At 37.7% G+C, this 22,305-nt stretch overlaps 1 protein-coding gene across 1 annotated transcript in view; it reads left to right on the plus strand.

Moving 5' to 3' along the window:
• Window positions 1–22,305, plus strand: part of GMDS (GDP-mannose 4,6-dehydratase) — a 566,781-nt gene that overhangs the window by 94,667 nt on the left and 449,809 nt on the right. The window contains exons 3-4 of the mRNA XM_029054026.2: window positions 4,486–4,573; window positions 7,588–7,697. Of these exons, the coding sequence (XP_028909859.1) occupies window positions 4,486–4,573; window positions 7,588–7,697 (198 nt within the window). The remainder of the gene's footprint in view (window positions 1–4,485; window positions 4,574–7,587; window positions 7,698–22,305) is intronic.

Consider the following 22,305-nt stretch of genomic DNA (forward strand, 5'->3'; position numbering starts at 1 on the left):
AACTTTTTAATAAAACATCATGGACCTGTTGTTCATTAATCAATTGAAAATTGCCTGTACTCTTCTAATTTTTCAAATTTTTACTCCTATCCATAACTGTTCCCTTTGTAACATATTAAAGAAATATTATCAAATTATTTTCTCCCTCCACAACTTCCTATTATAATGAATAACTCATTTGCTTGGAAAGAAAGTTTTTTTTCTTTTTTTAAATGGTATTTGTTTAGTACTTACTGTGTTCCAGGTGGCACTGTTCTAAACTGGGGTAGATAGAACAAAATAATCAGGTTGGCCCCACTGTGTCCTCAATGGGGCTCACAGTCTTAATTCTGAATTTACAGATGGCACAGAGAAGTTAAGTGACTTGCCCAGGTCCTTCTGACTCCTGGCCCATGCTCTATCCACGAGGCAACACTGTCTTCTATTATGAATGTCACCACCAAGCATCAGTGCATTGTCTCTAGTCCTGTGGTTTCTTAGTGATTAGGCCTCCTACTTAAGTCTGCACGTCCCAGGAGGGACAGGGACTGTGTCCAATCCAATTAACCTGTGTCTAATCCATCATTCAATCATATGTATTGAGCGCTTACTGTGTGGAGAGCACTGTACTAAGTTCTTGGAAACTGCAATTTGTCAACAGATAGAGACAATCCCTACCCAAAAACAGGCTCACAAAATAGTGTTGGACACATAATGAGTGCCACCCCCCCCCCCCAAAAAAGCTTCGTTCCGCTGCTTTGTCCTTGTCATGCACCGTGCTGGAGAAGGGGAAGGGAGATCTCTCTTTAGGGCAGTGGAACTTGGGCCACTAATGTTAAAGGAGCAGCCTGGTCTCCTACTGCTGCTTCATACCCACTGTTGCTCCTCCATTTTATGTACTGTATTTGGAATATTTTGGCTGATTTATACTTGTCTGGGCTATTGTGTTTCACGGAAAAAGTAAGCAAAAATAGTAAATCATAAGCTTTTAAAGTAATTGCAATAATTTGCTGTTTAGCAACTTGAGAGGGCCAGTTGGGTAACTGTGAAGAAGACAGATGAAACAGCCCTTCCATCACTTAATTCTATCCAAAAGGCAGTGGGGCCCCTACTACTATTTGCAGAGAACTAATTTGGAATTCATTTTAAACACTTAGCATTACATATCAAGTAATTCAACACATCAAGAGGAGACCAAATAGGTGTCGGTTGCTGCCCTGTTATTTAGCAAGAATGGGCCTCACTATAAATTCAGAGCTTTAATTCTACTTTTGAATGGCCTGATAAAATGACACTTATCACCCTGAGTCGGACACTTTTTTCCCAAGGTAAAATCCAGGCTCCCAAGATTGCCAGCCTCAGGAAGATTATTATTATTTATTGGATTAGTTTTCTGTTTTCTGGTGTTTCTTGACACTGTTGCCCTATCAAGTGGTTAAATCAGATTTGTTCAGAATTTCTAAGAACCTGAAAAGGACCTTGTATTTTTTCAACTGGGGTCATACACCTTGGTTTTTAAAACAAAAACTGTCCTTTGGTGTATTTTCAGACTCAGTAATTTTAGAAATATATGCTGAATTTAACATGTGGCAATTCTTAACATGTTTACATAGAATTATATGGACACCTCATACAGCTCTTTTTTATTTTGCTTTTTGGTTACCTAAAAAATTTTCAGTGACAAGAAACCCTCTAATCTTAGGTTCTTAACTGGATTACTCATTTTGCACATATTTTGGCCTGCTTTAAAGTTTGCATTTCACCTAGCTGCACAAGTAGACTTAGCTTTCATCACTTCTTACGATAATACTTGTTGTCATGGATTAAACACTTGGCAGGTCTTTCCCTTATATACTTATACTGAATAGGATAGGAAAAAATAAAATTGGTCTGTATTTTTTTTTATTAGCAATGTGATGGCTTTTAAAATGTATATATTTTTCTGATTTTCCTACTGAATGTATTTTAGTCGTGTAAACCTTTGTCTCAGAGTTATTCAGTGACATAGGAAACTTGACCAAATGCAGCTTTTTAAAATGTTTTCCTTCATGAATGTTTTTTAATTCAAGATAAAATTATGCTAAGGATTAATGGAATGCAATAATTAGGTGGCAATATCAATTATTAATCTGCAAGTTTAAAGATTTTGGAGAATGTTCAGTAGTTAGGCCAAGTCTTTTATAAGTTTATTTTCTTTATTTTTAACTTTTTTTGCAAAAATCATTTAAAATGTAACACTGTGATTTTAACCAGGTAAACAAAGCAGTGTATTTAGCTCATCTATAATGAATCCAGTGTAAATCCAGAAAGACCTTAGATAAAAATGGATACAATGCAAATAAATATAGTTATATTAAATTACTTATTCACTTTGCAGAAATGTGCTGTTCTCTTCTCCAATAAATTAGCAGATGACTCTGAAGGGAATAAAATAAAATGGGGGTTCAATGCATTCTTGGTTGTATTGGTTTATGTTCTTGTATAGAAGGTTTTCTTGTGTTTAATATTTGCTTTCCAATGCCCAGCATTAGTGTGATATATGCTAATAATTATCCTGCTTATAATATTTTCCTAATTACCAGGTTTTCTTACCTAAGTCTTTTGGAAAATGTTGTAATCAACTTCCCTATAAACAGTTTAAAGAATCTCATAGAATAGTTGCAATTCATTCACAGTATGATTTATTGTTAATATAATAAAACTGTACAGAGCTTTGCTCTGCTATCTATTCAAAAACCAGTAATCGCTTAAACTTTCTGCATGCTGTAAGCAAAGCATCATATCCTGCCATTCATTCATTCATTCAATAGTATTTATTGAGCGCTTACTATGTGCAGAGCACTGTACTAAGCGCTTGGAATGAACAAGTTGGCAACAGATAGAGACAGTCCCTGCTGTTTGACGGGCTTACAGTCTAATCGGGGGAGACGGACAGACGAGAACAATGGCAATAAATAGAGTCAAATCTCGTAAAAACAATGGCAACTAAATAGAATCAAGGCAATGTACTTTTCATTAACAAAATAAATAGGGTAATGAAAATATGTACAGTTGAGCAGACGAGTACAACAGTTGAGCAGACGAGTACAGTGAGTTATACAGATGTATAAAATAGAGAATGATGGATAAGCAGAAGGATGAGAGAAAGACTCACTGCAAAGAAGCCACCTTGACATGGTATGTGAAGCAAAACTGGAAAAATAAGTCAGGTGTTCAACTCCAGATGCCAGTTTTGAAACTGACACACATGCAGCCTGCGACCCAACTTGACTTGAATATTGGCACTGCAAAAGGCAAACTTTACCCAAGGAGGAAGTGGAATTAGGTCTGGAACAATTTCTCTTATGTCCTAGGCACAAAAAGGCTTTCTTCAACACCAGACGTGTACTCTTGTTCCAGCTGTTTTTCTTTCGTGGACATATTTACCATGGCCAATTTATGGTTAAAAATAAAAATCCACACTGTCCACTTCCATTCCTTTGGTGTTTTAGACCTTATTGTAGCATAGTGATGTGGCTCAGGATTTTGCCTCAAACCTATGCCTGTTGATTTTTGAGTTTCTGACATTTTTGTGCAGAAGGAAAGCTGCCATCAGGTAAATCTATGTGTATATATAGCGGCTACTTTGGGGATCCTGAAAAGTACAGTGATACCTCCGAAGAGGATTCAATTTTTAGAGGACCGGAGGAGAAGTACATGACTTACTGAAGCACTCTGATACTCGTCACAGCCCTATGTACATATCCATATACTCCACTTTTCCCCTTATCTATAATTTCTCAAAATACCTACTCCTCCTCTAGTCTGAAGGCTCCTTGTGGATGAGGATTGTGTCTACCAAGTGTACTGAATCGTACTTTTTCAAGTGCTAGCACAGTGCTCTGCACAGAGTAAGTGCTCAGTGATACCATTGACAGTTGAAAGTGGTTGGTATACTGTGAGCTTACTGTGGACAAGGAATGTAACTGTTGTTGTATTGTACTCTCTACTGCTTAGTATAGTGATCTGCACACAGTAAGAGCTCAATAAATTCGATGATTGAATGAGTGAATCAGTTAGTCTTAAAATGGGTTACATGCTAAGAGAGGTATAATTTTCTCTTTCCTGATACTGCTGTACACAGTCTGTCTTCAGTTTCACAGTGAAGATGTAGGCCTGTCAGCAGTATTTGATATTAGAATTAAGCCTTTATATGTTTGGGAAAGGATGGGCAGTGGTAGATAGAGTTAGGCTTACACTCAAAAACTACGTAATTAGCCAATTACTTTTGTTATCATTAGAAGAAAATAATGGAATGTCAGGAAGAACGATCCAAGGGAAAAGCCAAAATTGTAAATTTTTTTTTTTCAAAAGTTGTGTTTTTCTCCTCCTTGTTGCTTGTGAAAGAGCAAATATTCTTCTTGTGATGGTAGTGTGAAACTAAAGAAGAACAAAGCAGACCTTCTATTTAAAAAAATAAATCCTAATTTACACTCTTATGGTTGCCTTTTCCTCCTTATATCATAGGTCCATGGAATTGTGCGTCGATCCAGTTCATTTAACACAGGCCGAATTGAGCACCTATATAAGAACCCACAGACTCACATGGAAGGAAGTAAGCTTTTTCCCACCCGTGTTCTTTTTCTGAGCCCATACTTCCAGCGATGCTACACCAAATGACTTTACCTTGTGTCAGTGTTTAAATCTTTTTCACTAGTGTTCACTTCATGAAGCAGCATGGGCTAGTGGACAGACCACAGTGCTGGGATTCCGAGGCTCTTCAAAATCCCTGCTTCTGCGGGTGAGATACTTAACTTATCCCAGCTCTGCCTCTTGTCAGCTCTGTGACTGTGGGCAAGTCACTTAACTTCTCGGTTCCTCAGTTACCTCATTTGTAAAATGGGGATTAACTGTGAACCTCATGTGGGACAACCTGATTACCCTGTATCTACCCCAACACTTAGAACAGTGCTCTGCAAATAGTAAGCACTTAACAAATACCAACATTACAGAGAAGCAGCGTGGCTCGGTGGAAAGAGCCCGGGCTTGGGAGTCAGAGGTCATGGGTTCGAATCCTGGATCTGCCACTTGTCAGCTATGTGACTGTGGGCAAGTCACTTAACTTCTCTGGGCCTCAGTGACCTCATCTCTAAAATGGAAATGAAGACTCTGAGCCTCACGTGGGACAACCTGATTACCTTGTATCTACCCCAGCGCTTAGAACAGTGCTCTGCACATAGTAAGCACTTAACAAATACCAACATTATTAACTTCTCTGTGCCTCAGTTCCCTCATCTGTAAAATGGAGACTTAACACCTGTTTTCCCTCCCCTTACTCTGTAAGTCCTATGTGGGACTTGCATTTAGTACAGTGCTTGGCATATAGTAAGTGCTTAATAAATTTTATTATCATTACTGTTATTATTTGTGGTTTTGGTTTTCCACTAGAGAATATGCAAAACTCATCAGTCATTGGATGTCTCACTTTCAGGAGTACAGTTTTATTCATCTCCTAATCTCAAATATTGTTGCCCAGAACAAGCGATGTACATGCCAAGTGAAGTGAGTGCTTTAGGTTGAAATAAATGCATTATTTTGGGCTGTGGTTTTACTTACAAATCATCCCCAAGCTTAGAACAAATGAATCAGTCTGGCTTAGTGGAAAGAGCCTAGGCTGGAGAGTTCAAGGGTCATGAGTTCTAATCCCAGCTCTGCCACTTGTCTGCTGTGTGACCTTGGGCAAGTCACTTAACTTCTCTTTGTCTCAGTTCCCTCATCTGTAAAATGGGGATTAAGATTGTGAGCCCCATGTGGGACAACCTGATTGCCTTGAATCTACCCCAGTGCTTAGAACAGTGCTTGCCACATAGTAACATCATTATTATTATTATTTTTATTAGAAGTACAATTTGTGCAGTGGTTATTGATAAGATGTCTCTTGCCTGGATAAAATATGGTTTCCTTCTGGTAGGATGGAAAGCAGAATATAAATTTTGAGCACCTATCTTTCTGTGCACAAATGAAGCAAAACAAATTACCTTCAAAGAGTTTATTGTTCAATACAGGCATCTTTTACTGCCCCAGGTTTATGGAAGAGCAGTTCTTCTGAACTGTAAGCTTTCTGAAAACTAGTCTGATAAATCATTATTTATTCTATCATCCCACAAGGTCCTAATTATCAGTCTGAACATGCTTGAAGCTTTGGAGTTAATTTAAAATTAAAAATGTTTATTTTCATATGAATAATTTTTATAACATATAGTAATATACCTAATGGTGCTACTTATTTTCTGAATATCAGCAAAAAAAATTAGTGTCACACTAACCTTGTTTTTCCTGAAGCTTATCCTTGTGCATTTCATTTTGTTCAAATTTTTTAAATGATGGTCTAGCCAAATATTTTCCATTATATATACTTGAAAGCTCAGGGATGTGGAAACATTGACTGGGGAATTATTAAGCAAGTGAAACACAGGAAATAACAGAAAATAAAATAAAGTAAAATAAAAAAAGAGGTACTTAGGAAATCCCTTTTATGTGACCCTACTGGTTTTTGAGCAAGCACTGATGAACCAATGAGGATGCACATTTAAATATGAAATGTCAGTTATTCAGTGTGAAAATTATAAGCAAACTTAGAGTTATCAAGGAATTTTTTTTGCATCAACTATTTAACGTGATAGGAGTAGAAGGAAGTACAATATATAGAAGGAATTGGTAACATTTTTAGGCACATATTAATTGTGAAAATTATATTTTTAAGGAGTTATGGCTGTGTACACAGACTTGATGATCTTAGTGGATAATGACAATATAAATTAGAAAAAACATAAAGAAGAAAACAGGATTCTCATTTGGGGAAATTCTGGGAAGATTTAGCATAATACTTTTACAGAAATTAATCAGACCTAGAAAGAGTAAACCTTGAAAAGGAAGTCTATGTGGATATTTTAGTTTCAAAAATGGGAATGGAAGGTAAATGCCCCTCTTTCCTTTTCCCCACTAATGGCAATCAATCAGTCAATCAGTGATATTCACTGAGTGCTTATTGTATGCCAAACATTGTAATCGACATTGTTCTCCCAAGTGTCTTAGAGTTGATATCGTGCTCCCTGCCCTTGAGCTTACAGCCTAAAAGACTGTAGATGATAGTGAGATTGAACTAATAAATAGTGGTTGTAAGCTAAATTTTCTTCTCGGCACCCTCCTGGTGCTTGGAAACTACAGAATAAAAAAAGTAGTATGCCCCCTAACCCAAGTAGCTCATTCACTAAGTAAATGAATTTATAGGATATACTCTTTAATAAATCAGCAGGAGCCAACAGTAGCATCCGTTGTCCGGTGGAGAAGATTTAGTCTGAAATTGGGGCTATTCTGCCCAGTGAAAACACAGTAGGGAACGGCTGGAAACCATATAGGTAAGCAGATGTCCAGAATTTACCCATCAGTAGTTATCACCAGAAACCTGGAACCCTAGAGCCGTGGCTTTCATTGATTTATTAATTGTGCAGGACTTCCAGGCCACCCCTCTATTTGCTAGGCCAAGCTGCTTCTCTAAGTATTCATTAATTTGCTTAATCAGTATTTATTGCCTTCATCTATCTGACTGATTGTTTTCGTTTTCTGAAGACATGAAGCTGCACTATGGAGACCTCACTGACAGTACCTGCCTGGTGAAAATAATCAATGAAGTAAAACCTTCAGAAATTTACAACCTAGGAGCCCAAAGTCATGTCAAAGTGAGTAGCTCTTATCATATGTTGGTAATGAGTATTTCAATCCTCCTTAATTCAGGCCCTACCAATTCAGAATTGGCCACACATATTGTTTCTAACCAACTTCTTCCCATTTTGAATTGTTGTCATTTAATTTGAAAAATCAATATCAAATCATGCAATTTGTGTCATAAATCTGTCTCCCAATGTGAGCTACATTGGGCAATGATAATATTGGGAGCCTGCATTTTGTAATCTGAAGGAAAATAAGGTAAGTATTGATAGTATTCCTGAGTTTATATGCCTTAGCTTAGCTTGAGGGGGTGCTGTTGCTGATTGATTTTTTTTGATGCATCGGTGATGTAAAACATAAAATGAGAACGTTAACAATTCATTCCTTTCAGTGATTCATAAAAGTTTTCCCACCCTATGCTTATTAGAAATTAGTGTCATTTTATATGATGTAATTACTCTTTATTAGCCTCATGGTTTTGTTGCAGTTGCTAATTGTAGAATTAAAATTATGTTTTGCTTTCTAATTGCTTAATGTAGATATGAGAACAGCTGGTGATAGCCACTGGTGTTAGGTGACCAATGAGTAACCTGAGTAATATAATACAATTTCTCATTAAATATAAAACAAGTCTATTTAGAGAGGAGCCCCACATAATGATTGATATTTTCCCATCACTGCAAGCTTGTTTTAAGCACTTTTATTCTGCATAATATTTATAGCATTGTAATAGGCATTTTACTTGGGAAATATGTAGAAATTCAGTCAGCATCGAGAATGAGTTGCATTGCTAGAAGGAAGTCTGAATCAAGTGATCTCAGAGTTGCATTCTGAAGAGCTGCTCAGGACAGAGTATGGGTTTTATAGTCAAAATTGATACTTTTAAATTGGAGGAAGTGAAACAACCCTATTCAGCGTCCATTTGCTTGTGAGTGCCACCTTTAGTGGATTTTAGGAAAGCATGATAGTTCATTGTCATCTATATCTCTACCATGCCCCAGATTATTGGAAAATCTGCACTGTGTATAACAGAAATGTGACTAAATGGATTACCATTTGAAAGAATGATGGAATTGTCAGTGGGATTTCCAGAGACGTGTTTAGCTTCCCAAGTTTAGCTTCCCAGCCAGGCTTGCTCAAATCATTTTGGCCCCTTAAGTAACTGGGGAGATAATTGAAGCATGAGGTGAAATGAAGTCAAAAGTGAAAAAGAGGTAGCCTTAGCCAAAAAACCACGCTAGGCAATGGCCTGGTTTGCCTAAACCGTAGATTGAGTCTTAATGAACAATGCTTATACCCATCTACAACCTCCAAACCAAATTGGGATTTAAAGCAGGCAGTACATTTCCTGTTATATTTAATCTGCTAACCCTAACAGTGGCCAGGTTCTTCTGTGAATCTGGTCAGTTTGGAAGTTTGGAACTGTGTAAATTTTGTGGAAACTTTTGGAAGAGAATGACTCAATAGCTACAAATCTGTACTTTTAAAAAAATAGTATTTAGGTGCTTACTATATGCCAGGCACTAGCCCAAGTGTGGGGCTAGATACAAGCTAATCAGGTTGGACTTATTCTATGTTCCACATGGGGCTCACAGTCTTAATTCCCATTTTGCAGATGAAGTAACTGAGGTGCAGAGAAGTTAAGTGACTTGTCCAGGTCACACAGACAAGTGGCAGAGCTGGGATTAGAACCCAAGTTCCTCTGTTTTCCAGGCCTGTGTTTTATCCACTAGGCCACACTGCTTCTCTGAATTACTTTTTTGGACCACTGAAGTATTACAGGTGCATTAGTCAATGCAGCTTTATCAAGTGGGTGGAGCATGGGCCTGGGAGTCAGAAGTACCTGAGTTCTGATCCCAGCTCTGCCACTTCTCTGCTGTGCAACCTTGGGCAAGTCGCAACTTCTCTGGGCCTCAGTTACCTCAACTGTAAAATGGAGATTAAGGCTTGGAGCCCCATGTGGGGCAGGGACTCTGTCCAACCTGATTAGCTTGTATCTGCCTTGGCATTTAGAACAGTGTAGAACACATAGTACATTTAGAACACATAGTAAGTGCTTACCAAGTATCATAAAAAAAAAAAAAAGAAGCATTGCTTTTTGAATGAAAAGATGCCAGTTAATAGCTGGCTGAAGAGCACCGCAGGCTAATTGCTTTTAGGATGATCGTGTCTTCAAGGTATGTTCCCGTTCCTCACTGAACTACAGATTCTGAAATCCCCCCATTGAACTTGAATTTATTTGTGAGATGTCTTAAATTCCAACCTCCCAGGCATTTGGCAATTTTTCAGAAGTCAGGTTGCTTTCACTTTTCTTGCTTCTGTAATGACACAATTGTATATTTACAGTGTATTTCTTATTGTTCATATAAAAAGAACATTCTTTTCCCTTCCAAGTTGGAAGAGACTAATGTGGTTTAATTTTTCACAATACTACCCAGAAGCAGGCATTTCAGTGTCATTGCACTGCCTCCTGGTTTGTTTTTTTTTCCAATTTTCCTCAAGGAACAAGCTCAACCTTTTCTTTCTCTTGCCAATTTCTATTTTCTTCTTTTCTATTCATAGTTTGTAAGCTTATAGGTGTTCATTGACTGAAGATCGTCTGCATTAAAAATACAGAAACCACTGTCTCAGCCTCTTTCCTTGTTAATAGTAGAAGAGCTTTTTTTGCTGCTTAAGACCTATTTTTCCAAAAACACTTAAAATAGTTTTATGATCCAAGCTTATTCATCTTTCTTCACCTAGTTTTTACTTGGACATTTAAAACCAATATTTACTGTCGTGCTTCACTAGCTCATGGTGATATGAATAGACCTTTATTTTCAAATTGGTTAAAATGGGAGGTAAAGAAAAAGGGGTGGTTTTTTTTTTTACAATATGGTACCAAATTATTAGATTCTATAATAATATTAATAATTATTGTGGTATTAAACCCTTACTGTGGGCCAATCATTGTACTAAGTGCTGAAGTTGTCATGCAGATTGGACTAAGTCCCTGTCCCACATGAGGCTCACAGTCTATATAGGAGAAAAAACAGCTATTTAGTGTGCATTTACCAGATAGGAAGCTGAGGTCCAGAAAAGTTAAGTAACTTGCCCAAGGTCACACAGTAGGCAAGAGGCAAAGTCTGGATTAGAATCCAATCTTTTGACGCTTGGTCCATGCTCTTTCCACCACGCCATGTGTTTCAAATTTAAAAATGACACTTGAATCAGTGGGATTCAGCAAAATAATGAGTTGGCTTTAAGGCAGTAGAAATCAGCATCTCTCTCTCTCTCTCACCTAACTTTGCTCCCCTCTTACAACACCTCAGCCTGTACTCCTCACTCCTCTGCCATGATCCTGCAAGCTCATTTTTCTCACAGTCGACTCCTAGCTTGTGTCCTCCCTGCTACCCAGAACTCCCCTTTCACTTCCAACCGACCGCTACTCCCTTCATCTTCAAAGCCCTACTAAAATTGTATCTCCTCAGAGAAATGTTCCTTGGCTAAAATCCACCCTCACTTCTGCATCGCCTATGCACTTGGGACTCTACCTCTTAAGCGTTTTGATACTCACTCCCCCCTCCCCCCTAGCACTAATATACATAACCTTAGGCCCTGAGATTTCCTCTAACTGTTATTTATTTTAACGCCTTTCTTCCCCATTAGACTGTAAACACCTTGAGAGCAGGGATCATGTCTAATCTTAAAATTCAAAACTTAACGTATTTTGTATTTTGGTCACTTTGAATCAGCAGTGCTTGGAGTGTTGCTGACGGTTGTTTGTATTGGCCTTACTAGGAGCAGTTTAAAGTTTTCTATCACTCTCACTTCCAGGTAATTTTATGTGGGCCATGGTGAAAGTAAGGAAAATAAAATAATAGGAAGTAGGTCTTCAGTGAAGAAGAAATTGGTTCTTGGAATGAACCCATGACAGTCTGGGAAATACTGACCAAAAGATGTTTTACTGAATCATCAGCAGTAAGAATTATGAGTCACGAAGTAGGTCATTGAGAGGCTGATTTGATTTGAAGAGGAGAAAGTGAGAGACAACGAAAATGTACTCATTGATATGGGTAAAATGAAAGATGCCATCATCTACAGTGGAATAAATTATCCAGAGTGTTAGCCAGGTTTAGTTTGGGAAACATTTTAGCAATTCAAACTATACTTTTGTATAGTTTATTTGTTACACAAACAGATTCAGTATTTTTTTTATAAGTCTGGTCATTCTCAGCTTTTCTGTTAGGGTTTGAAAGTATTATAATATCTCCATGCTGCCTGTTTAATCATATATTATTTATTAAAAATTCATTTACATATTGCTTGAAGGTCACAGGGCTTGGTTCTAATCCCTGCTCTGCCACTAGTCTGCTCTGCGACCTTGTGCAAGTCACTCCTCTGTGCCTCAGTTACCTCATCTGTAAAATGGGGATCTGTGATCCCTAGGTGGTACAGGGACTGTATCCAACCCGCTTATCTTGTATCTCTGTTTGTGCTTTACACAGTGCCTGGTACATAGTAAACACTTAAATACCATAAAAAAAGAGAAGAATGGGTGGATAAGTGATCAAATAAGTGCTTAATGTGGTAGTACAGTGAGACAGTTGTGGGCAGGGATTGTCTCTGTTTGTTGCTGAATTGTGCCCAAGTGCTCAGTACAGTGCTCTGCACACATTAAGCACTCAATAAATACGATTGAATGAATGAATTAATAGTAATTGTAATACTAGTGATAGTACTGAGAAGCAGCGTGGCTCAGTGGAAAGAGCATGAGCTTTCATGGGTTCGAATCCAGGCTCTGCCACTTGTCAGCTATGTGACTGTGGGCAAGTCACTTAACTCCTCTGTGCCTCAGTGACCTCATCTGTAAAATGGGGATTAAGACTGTGAGCCCCACATGGGACAACCTGATTCCCCTGTGTCTACCCCAGCACTTAGAGCAGTGCTCTGCACATAGTGAGCGCTTAACAAATACCAACATTATTATTATTACTGGTAGTAAGGGTTGCATTAGCAGTCATGGTGGTAGTAGTAGCATTTATTGTGTGCACACTAGCTGTGATCCACTGTACCTAGTACACAAGGAGCTTACACAGATGTGTACATAAGTGCTATCAGTGACTGAAAGTCTAGCCCGTTCTCCTATATCAATCAATGGCATTTATTGAGTACTTGCTGTGGGCAAAGCACCGTACTAAGCTCTTGGGAGAGTACAGTACAACGGAGTTGGTTGACTTGTCCCCTGCACACCACGACCCTACAGTCTTGAGGACTACATCATGAGACTGTATTCTTGGGAACCTAGCATTAATGAAAATGCATCTTGTAGTACTCACCCCATCCATGTCCAGATGGGTAAATGCATATAATTGCAACTTTTCAGTATTGTTTAGTTTTCATAATCGCTTTTATTCTTTTTAATTCCTATCCAAGCAACATCTTTACATTTCCCTCCCCGGTTCGTCTTATTTTAGCAGTAGTTTCTTTGGTTTCCTTTTCTCTACATCCATTCCACTGAACTAATATTTCTGATCTTCAAAATTTCCTATCTAGAAACCTCCCCTTTATTTTAGTTGGGTATCAGTCCTTTTTATGGCATTTGTTAAGCGCGTACTATGTGCCAGGCACTTTACTAAGTGTTGGGGGAGATACTAGCTAATCAGATTGGACACAGTCCACATCCCACATGGGACTCAGTCTTAATCCTCAGTTTACAGATGAAGTAACTGAGGCGCAGTGAAGTGTTTTGTCACCCAGCAGAGAATTGGCTGAGCTGGGACTGGAACCCAGGTCCTTTGGACTCCCATGCCCATGGTCTTTCCGATAGATCACTCTTCTTCCTATCCTGGCTACTCCTACTGCATTATGCTTGTGACAGTTTCTCCGCCACAGCTACCTGAGCTGCTTTTGTTCCCATGCTCCTTTTCAGCAATGAACAGCTTGTCCACTCCTTTTCTGGCTGTACAATTGTCCTAAAAACTCCACCCTCGATCTATCATTCGGTCATTTATTGAGGGTTTGCAAGTGTGCAGAGCCCTGTTCTAAGCACTTGGGCGAGTACAATTTAACAGACTGAGTAGACATGTTTTCTGCCCTTAAAGAACTTACAATCTAAAGGGGGAGACAGACATTAAAATAAATTGCAGGTTATGTACATAGTGCTGAGTGGCAGAGGATGTGGTAAATAAAGGGGACAAATCTGGCAGTAGAGGAAAAGTTCCTTCTCCTCTTTTGAAACTTTATAAAAGTCAATGTGCATTAAATTAAACCATAGTAATATTCAATTTAACCTGACTTTGAGAACTAGCATCAGCTAGATGCATGTCACTTGTGAAAATTCATCCTTAGTGTATATGTTAAATCTGGTTCCTTGAGCTGGAGCCTTTACAATTTTAGGAATTATTACCACACTGCTCTTCTAAACATCCAGTTCTAAATCTTCTGCCAATCTTCTCTTGTTCTGTAAAGATGGATATGGATTAATTTCTAATATTAGTATAACATCCATGTGATACTTAAAGGTTGATTTAACTGTCATACCTCCGACTTTGGCAGTTTGAATAATTTCAGTCCATTAGCCTTCTATCGGGTTTCTAACCTTTTAGTCTTTGTCACTGGAGTTCTCCAAACACTTTTCAGATTTCCCTTATTCCTCTCAAACTGTAAAGTCCCTGAACACACCCCTTCAGCAAAGGTTTAGATAACACAAGGTATAACTCACCTCATGGTCTTTATATTCATTCAATCGTATTTATTGAGCACTTTTGAGTGCAGAGCAATATACTAAGTGCTTGAAAAGTACAGCTCAGTAAATAGACAGTCGCTGCCCACAAGGGCTTACAGTCTAGAAAGTCTGTATGTGTAGTCTATATGACACTTTCCAATTTATACAAACCTGGGCTTTTTCCATTTTGCTCGTGAACACTTCATTATAGATTCAGCTTTAAATTGTCATCCACTATGAAGCTTTAGTATTTATCTGCTAAATTGTAAGAGGTCAAGTCATTTCCCATTTTGCATTTGGGCAATTTGTTTTCCCTGGGCAAGTAAATTACCTCAAATTTGTCCCTATTGAACTGTTTCTGACCACTTCTTACCAAGGTCACTTATTGAAAAGTGACATTCAGCTTTCAAATATCAAAGACTTCTTTCATATTTTTAGGGCAGTTTAAGAGAACAGGAAACTGCAGTACACCTTGGAATTCTTTCTCTGGGTAAATAGTCTCATTTTAGGTTCAAAGTTAGTGTGAGGTCAGTATTATAGGGATCTTGGTAGGATATTTTGATTTTCACAGGGTTCACTTAGCAGGTTGTTTTGCATACCTAAGGAAGTGTTTTTGGTTTCCTCTGTCCTATATTTAGATTTGTTTTTCAGGTAAAAATGGTGTCATTATGGTTGCCCTCATATAGTACACCCCAAATGAACTCCAGTTTACAGCCTAGTCTGTTGTTCCCACAGCTAATCTTCACATACATTTAAGACCTATTAAGAAAACCCCAGTGACAAAAATTGCCCACTGTGAAGCTGTTCACTGGAAATGCGGGCATTGAGATTTCCTAGGGGTGACCCCAACCAATTTATGATGACTCAGAAAACAATGTGTTTAGCAGGAAAGGCTAATATGGGTCTCTGGTACTCTCTGAATAGATAGATATCAACCAAAAGTGTAAAGAAGGAACTGGCATTGTCTACTTTCTTTCCAAGTACTATATAATGCACTTCACAATAGTGTTTAAATATTTGAGAAAACCCCAAACCGAATGGGATAAACAGTCTCCATGAATTCTGCAAGGATTAGATAATTAGCATGATTGATTTAAGGCAGTCCTGTATCTACTGCAAAGTGATCGAGTTCACTAACTCAGGTAATGTAACACTTGTTTGTTTTTACTTTCCAACTCCTTAATAAAGGATATTGTCCACACTCAGTAACTGTTAATAGTGATGGCATTTGTTGCTATTGTGTCTACTTGAAATGCTAATATCCCAGCCAAAATTGGAACACAGGGTTCTAGAATCCCGGGTAATAAGTTCCCCCTGCCATTTTTCCTGAGGTAAATTGAATACAAATATATCCCACAGTGCAGCCATAATATATCCCTTGGAGCAGCAGCGTGGCCTAGTGGATAGAGCATGGGCCTGGTAGTCAGAAGGTCCTGGGTTCTAATCCTGACCCCCCCAGTTGTCTACCCTGTGACCTTGGGCATGTCCCTTAACTTCATGTGTTACATCATCTATAAATTGGGGATTAAAATTATTAGCCCCATATGAGGCATGGACCTGTATCCAACCCGATTAGCTTGCATCTACCCCAGCGCTTACTATAATACCTGGCACATAGCACTTAACAAATAGAATGTAAAAAGTGTAGTTATATCATGGGATATGTTTTTCCACAGACTTAGATGAAATTAGTTTCCATTTTGGGAAAAATTTCAGCATGATAACCAAACCCTACATGTATGTAAAAATTAGTTTGTATCGCTACTCCCATCCCCTTCTCATTCCTTCCCCTCTATTATTCCTAGAGACTAGCTTACCCCTGTGCACCCCAAATTTTCCCCATTCCATTCATATCATCCCATCTCTCTTATTCTCCCTGTATTTTTTTTTTAAACCACTGATATGTGCAATATACCACCCCGGGCAAGTGGTGATGAGCTAGGCTGATTTGACCAGATGACCTACTTCGCCATTGCTCTCCTTGATCTCTGTCCCTCCTAGTACCTGCACCAGGATTCCAAATGTCCAGTAGCTACCCCCATCATGCCTCAAATCTCAGATCCTCTGGGCATGCTGGGCAATCACCAGGAGCCTACTTGAATTGCCCACCCCCATCTCAATGTGAGAGTGGCTGCTCTCCTGGAGACACACCCGAGGCAGGAGCGGTGTCAAGAGAGGAGAATATGTGAAGTTAGAGGGTGGTCAGTTGGGAGCCAGTTAGAGAGTAATAGTAGTAACAGTAATAGAGTAGGTGTAGTGAGCACCTCACCACTGGAGGCAAGGAGAGGGTGCTGGTGATGACAGATAGTTGAGCAGAGCACTGTGGGATGTTGTTCTTCAATAAAACATGGTGTGAGGCCTAGTGATAAACAGGCAAGGGAGGAATCGAGTTAAGGGTGAGAGCAGTAAGAGAAACTGCTCAGAACAAGAGAGAATGGGAATGGAGCGGTGCGAGGGAATGAAGGAGCGGAGTGGGAATTGATTTACCAGCGGTGGCGGGTTGTAACATTGGTAACATTGAAGGTGGGGCTTAAAAACACTAGGTTATGTTAACAATTACTGTGTGATTTATATCTGGATTCTGTATTTTGTGGAGTGTTTGGAACTTAGTGTATACCTCTTTAGGGGCTGAGTACCAACTGAGCTACTTAAATATTTATTATGAAGATTGTGAATTTGTTTCAGAATCCTCACCTTTTCTAATGAGGAGTTTTCAGTTGGATTGAGGGGGGAGGTAAGTAGCAGGATGTTGGAAAGAATTTTGCTATGTGACAAGCATTCTCTGTGCCTGTGCCTAGATAATACTTGGCACCAATCCAGTAGGAATAGTCCATGTTTATATCATGGTGGCCTAGTGTTTGTTTTCGAAGCAAGGATGGGTATTTTGACCGGTTGTAATGAGAAGTTTTTGTATTCTTTTCAGTATCTGTGGTCTGTGTTCAATCCAACCAACCACCCAGAATGACATCTGATAAAAAGCTCCTTCCATTCCTACTTCTGTTTCAATGTTAGCTCCATTGTCAAAGTCCTGCCCTCTTCCATTTAGCATCACCTTAATCGTTTTAGTTTGTTTTAGCAGATAAGTGCCATCCAGAATCAGGTTCCAGAGGGGCAAAATGAAGCCTGTGACATTTTTCTTCCAGAATTAAAGGGGAAGTTCAGACAGAAAGCAACTCAATCATTTTGGATTTTGTAACTCTGCCAGTAAACATATTGGTTTTAGAATAAAGCTCTAGGCCACAAAACTATATAAATAACTTCATTTTCTCTTTTTACAGTTTTTGCATTCAGTATCAGGTGGCCTTTATTAAACCTTCCAAGTTAGAAATAATTTGTAAACGTTCCCATTTTTTTTAGTTAGGTCAAAATGCATAATTTTAACTACACCGAACTTTGAAAGTGTTACATATTTGATAACTATAATTAAAATATAAAGCTGCTTAAAAACTCCTTCATAGTTAATAATTTCCATTAGAGAACACTCCATGAAAATTCTACTCTACCAGTTCAAACACATTGTTTTATTTTACTAGGTCTAGGTGCGGTTGTAATTTTGATAACAGCTAATAATGTTTGGAATTCTACTTATAATTGGTAGACCACACAAAGATCTGTTTGTATTTTGCACAATCGCATAATCAGTCTACTTATATAGTGCATATACTGTCTAGACCTAACTAAACCAAAAGCCAAATATTATTTTAGTAAGCCAACATAACTATTTTACATGTATTAAACAGATTAATGTAATGATTAAAGGTACATGTTGTATATGTTAATGGTCTAAATTCTGAACATAATATAGGCTGTTTAGTGGATTGTAGAAGATATGCTGGAAGAGTTGTCCTTATTTTACATTGATATGTTGTTTTGCTTTTCCAAATGCATTGAGAGCATTCAGGACTCTCAAATTAATTTAGAACAGGTAAGTTTCAGAAATAGATTTGGAAATGAATGATACCTAAAGTTAACTATGTAAGAAAGTAATAGATGTGTTATGTTTTTAATGTTTAAGACACTGTAGTAGGTTGCACTTATATTTGTAATACCCTCTGTCTTAGTGAAATAGGCTAGGAAAAAGAAACTCAGAGTAATTTCATTTAAATTGTTTCCTATTTTTCATTTTGATTTTTGGTTTTACTTTTTAACCAGTGTTTGGAATGAATAGCCCCTGAATTTATTATTTTATGATTTTTGTAAATATATAAATCCTGTACAAAAATTTGGCCATTGGTACAAAAGTGTTTTCCCTTAAAATCTCTTTTTTCCTTTAACCTTTGGAAATAGATTTTGCTGCCGCAGTGGATGTATCAGAGTCTGCTTACTCCCTGCCATTCTCTCAGTTGACCGGTAAAAAGCTTGGTCTGGTATGTTAAAGCTGTTTTAAATTAGCAATTAGAATCACTTACCCCAAGGGTCTGCTAGAAAGAGGTTTGAAATCTAAAGTGAACTGTTGAACCTGTTTATATTTATTGAGATAATGGTGATTAAAACAAAATGTTAAGTAAAGATTAAAATGGTTGTTTGGACAATTATGGACTGTAGTGCAAAATGTTAAAGAATTGGAGTGAGGGTGGTAGGATTTCAGTCTACTTAGTACAGTGTCCTGGGCACAGTAAGTGCTCAATAAATTCCATTGATTGATTTGTTAATTTGCTTGGAATAAGCTTAAAGGGGAAGAATTAAGTGCAGTGATCCTTCTGAAGTTGATTTAGATGATAAACGTCTAGCACAAAATACCCAAGTACATAGTGAAGAATTTCCTCTCCTCTACCTTTTGGATTTTTTATTTTCGTATATTCAGTGTTCAGTTATGGATTTAACCTTTCACTGCCAAGGAGAGATTTCTAGGTAGTAGTACTCATCCAGATGCTTAGTACAGTACTTTGCACACAGTAAGCACTCAATAAGTATGATTGGATGAATGAATATTTTTATTAAATGAAACTGTCTAGTCTAAAGATAATTCATTTGGCAATCTTTATAATATTTCGAAAAGAGCTATTAAAATCCATTTGCCTGGTGTTAGTTTTCCAATAACTCAAATTCAGACATATAATAATGTTGGTATTTGTTAAGCGCTTACTATGTGCAGAGCACTGTTCTAATCACTGGGGGAGATACAGGGTAATCAGATTGTCCCACGTGAGGCTCAGAGTTAATCCCCATTTTACAGATGAGGGAACTGAGGCACAGAGAAGTGAAGTGACTTGCCCACAGTCACACGGCTGCCAAGTGGCAGAGTGGGGATTCGAACCCATGACCTCTGACTCCCAAGCCCGGGCCCTTTGCACTTAGCCAAGCTACATATTCAACCTTATGACTGTTTTAATCAGTTCAACTTTCATTAGAATATTAGGAAGCTTTTTCTGTTTCTATTTTTCCCCCCGGTGTCGTTTGGCCTGGTAGGAGACAACGGTATTAATTGAAATAAAATGAAAAATGGTTGAGAGGTTGCCAATGCAGTGTCTCCTTTGTGCAAACAGATGGCAGCAAAGTGTTAAAGACAATAGAGCAGTCCACCCGGAAAGCACAATGAAAAGTGAGTGACAGAAGGAGCTGACTTCTGTTAACTGCAGTATCTTGTAGTTGAACATAAAATAAGAAAGAAAGAAAGCTACTATTGATAGTGTGAAACCATAGAGGATGAAAGTTAGGAGATGCTATAATATACTCAGTTCTGGAAGTCCCACATGGGAAAACTTAATCTTTTCAGGTATGTCATTCACTCATGCTTCATGATTGAAATTGGCTAAGATAATATGCATGTCAAAATAGAGACAGAGGGATGGGGGGGAGGAGAGCAAAAAGAAAGAGAAAGTATTCACAAGTTGTATGAAAGTAATGATCTGCTGCCTAAGGGTACTGTAGAACTTGGCTTGCTTGTCTACTTTTTAGTTAAGCAAGTTAGAGAGAGGAAATGTCAGTCCACAAATCAGGCAAACATTCCATGGGAACATTTGCTCAAATGTCAGGCTTTAAAAAGAAATAGAAGTGCGCTCTATTCTACTTCGGTCCCCAAATTTTGTACTAGAACAAGAAAATTTCCTTGAGTAAGTAACCAGAGCCATTTTATATTTTAATTAACGTCGGTAGATATTGATACCATGTCTACATAGGTAACTTAGTGATCGATTTGATTAATATGCTTAATTCAATGTGCTTTAGGGGCTTTCCTGTAGATTCCCTGGAATCACTCAAAGAAGCATTTGAAAATTTTAAATCAAATTTGACAAACTCACCAAATGGGATATGAGACTGGGAAGTACAATATTTCTTAAATATAGGATAAAAATGGGGATTTCCAGGATTCGGTTTAACAGTATGTGGCTATAACAATTAACCCAGAGCAATATTTAATTAAGGTAATAAAGACAATATATATTCCTTAACCATGAGGATCAGACTAGTATTTACCTTGCCATTTACTGTGCTGATTCTCTTTGCATGGTTTATTTTCCATGAACACATTCCTGTCTCACAAATTGGTTCCCAAGGTGTGTAGAACAACTTACTTGAAGGCGTTATCTGTCAAGTGTCTGTTGTAACATCAGTTTATTTCTCAAGGAATTATTTTCCTAATAAATTTGACCTCTTGATAATTCCCTCTCATGCTGCTAGGATTAAAATATAAAGGAGTATATTTGTCACGCTCAATATAGTTTTTTGCAGTCCACTCATTACCTTTTATGCCTAAAATTAAGGAAAGAGTATGCTTTTTCAAGATGTACAGTAACTTCCAGAATCATTTGCTCTGCTGTCCATTATGTTCAAGTGTTTTGTTGTTTTTGTAAGTATGAAACAGCACTGTCCCTGGCTGCTGTAAAGTAGCTCTTCAAAATCAAATTACTGTGCCTAACGTCATATGGAAATGGAAGTTTTTCAATTCATTGCTTAATTTGACAATTAATGAGTGTTATAGTTATTACACATTTGAGGAACATATTGTTACTGTTAACCATAATGACAGTTTCTAGCTATGCAGTGACTTTGTTGTTTGAAGATTTTACATTGATTCAGTATATCAAATTTTACAGTAAACGGTCATTCCGTTTTGCATAGATTTCTGAAGCCCAAGGGACAAGAATGCATGTGGATGATTGTCTTAACTAGCTGTTATTTAATTGTTTCTAAGCATTATAAATGTGAATTACACAAAAAATATAAATTACAAGTTAATGAAGGTTATATAGCAATAGTTAAATATATTTTAGAAGGAATATTCTTTATATCACTAGTATTAAATGAAAATGACGAAATCTCGCTTTTGACCTCCCTGCAATTATTCCCTTCCTTTTTTCTCAGAAAAAAGTTTGAAATGAGACTGAGTTGTGTTTTTTTCTTAATATAAGATCAGTGGTGTGGTGATTTGCTGACTGTTTAGATAACCTTTCCCTGGCCTTTTTTCATGACAGTATCACAATACAACCTCCTACAACTGCTTGGTTTTCAGAGAAATATTGCATTATCATCCTGAGATGAAAACCCCAGTAAACTAGTCTAAGAAATCCAAGTATGTTTCCACGTGTGTACTAAGGCACAGAGTTTGTTCCAAAAACTTGGTGTTGTAGATTGTTACATTGACGCCAAATTCCAGTCTCTTCAAAATCTTCTTTACCATGCTTCTGTAAAATAAACACTAAAATCCAACGCTTCACATTAACATAAGCAGTATGAGCAGTAATGATGTTTCCGTAATACTTCCTTGGCAATAGAAATTTTACTCATATTTTTCTTCAAATTTTTATAAGGAAGATTTTTTAAACGATAGGAATCATGTGCCCATTTTTCCAAAACATAGTTTCAACACCTATATAAACAGAAAATATTAAAGTATCAGTGTGATCTAAATTTTACCAGTCTCTTGAAAATAACTGTGGCTTTTACCAAGTTCTTGGAAACTAGTGTGAATT

Source organism: Ornithorhynchus anatinus, chromosome X3, assembly GCF_004115215.2.
Source record: "Ornithorhynchus anatinus isolate Pmale09 chromosome X3, mOrnAna1.pri.v4, whole genome shotgun sequence".
In the NCBI taxonomy this organism is placed as follows: Eukaryota; Metazoa; Chordata; class Mammalia; order Monotremata; family Ornithorhynchidae; genus Ornithorhynchus; species Ornithorhynchus anatinus.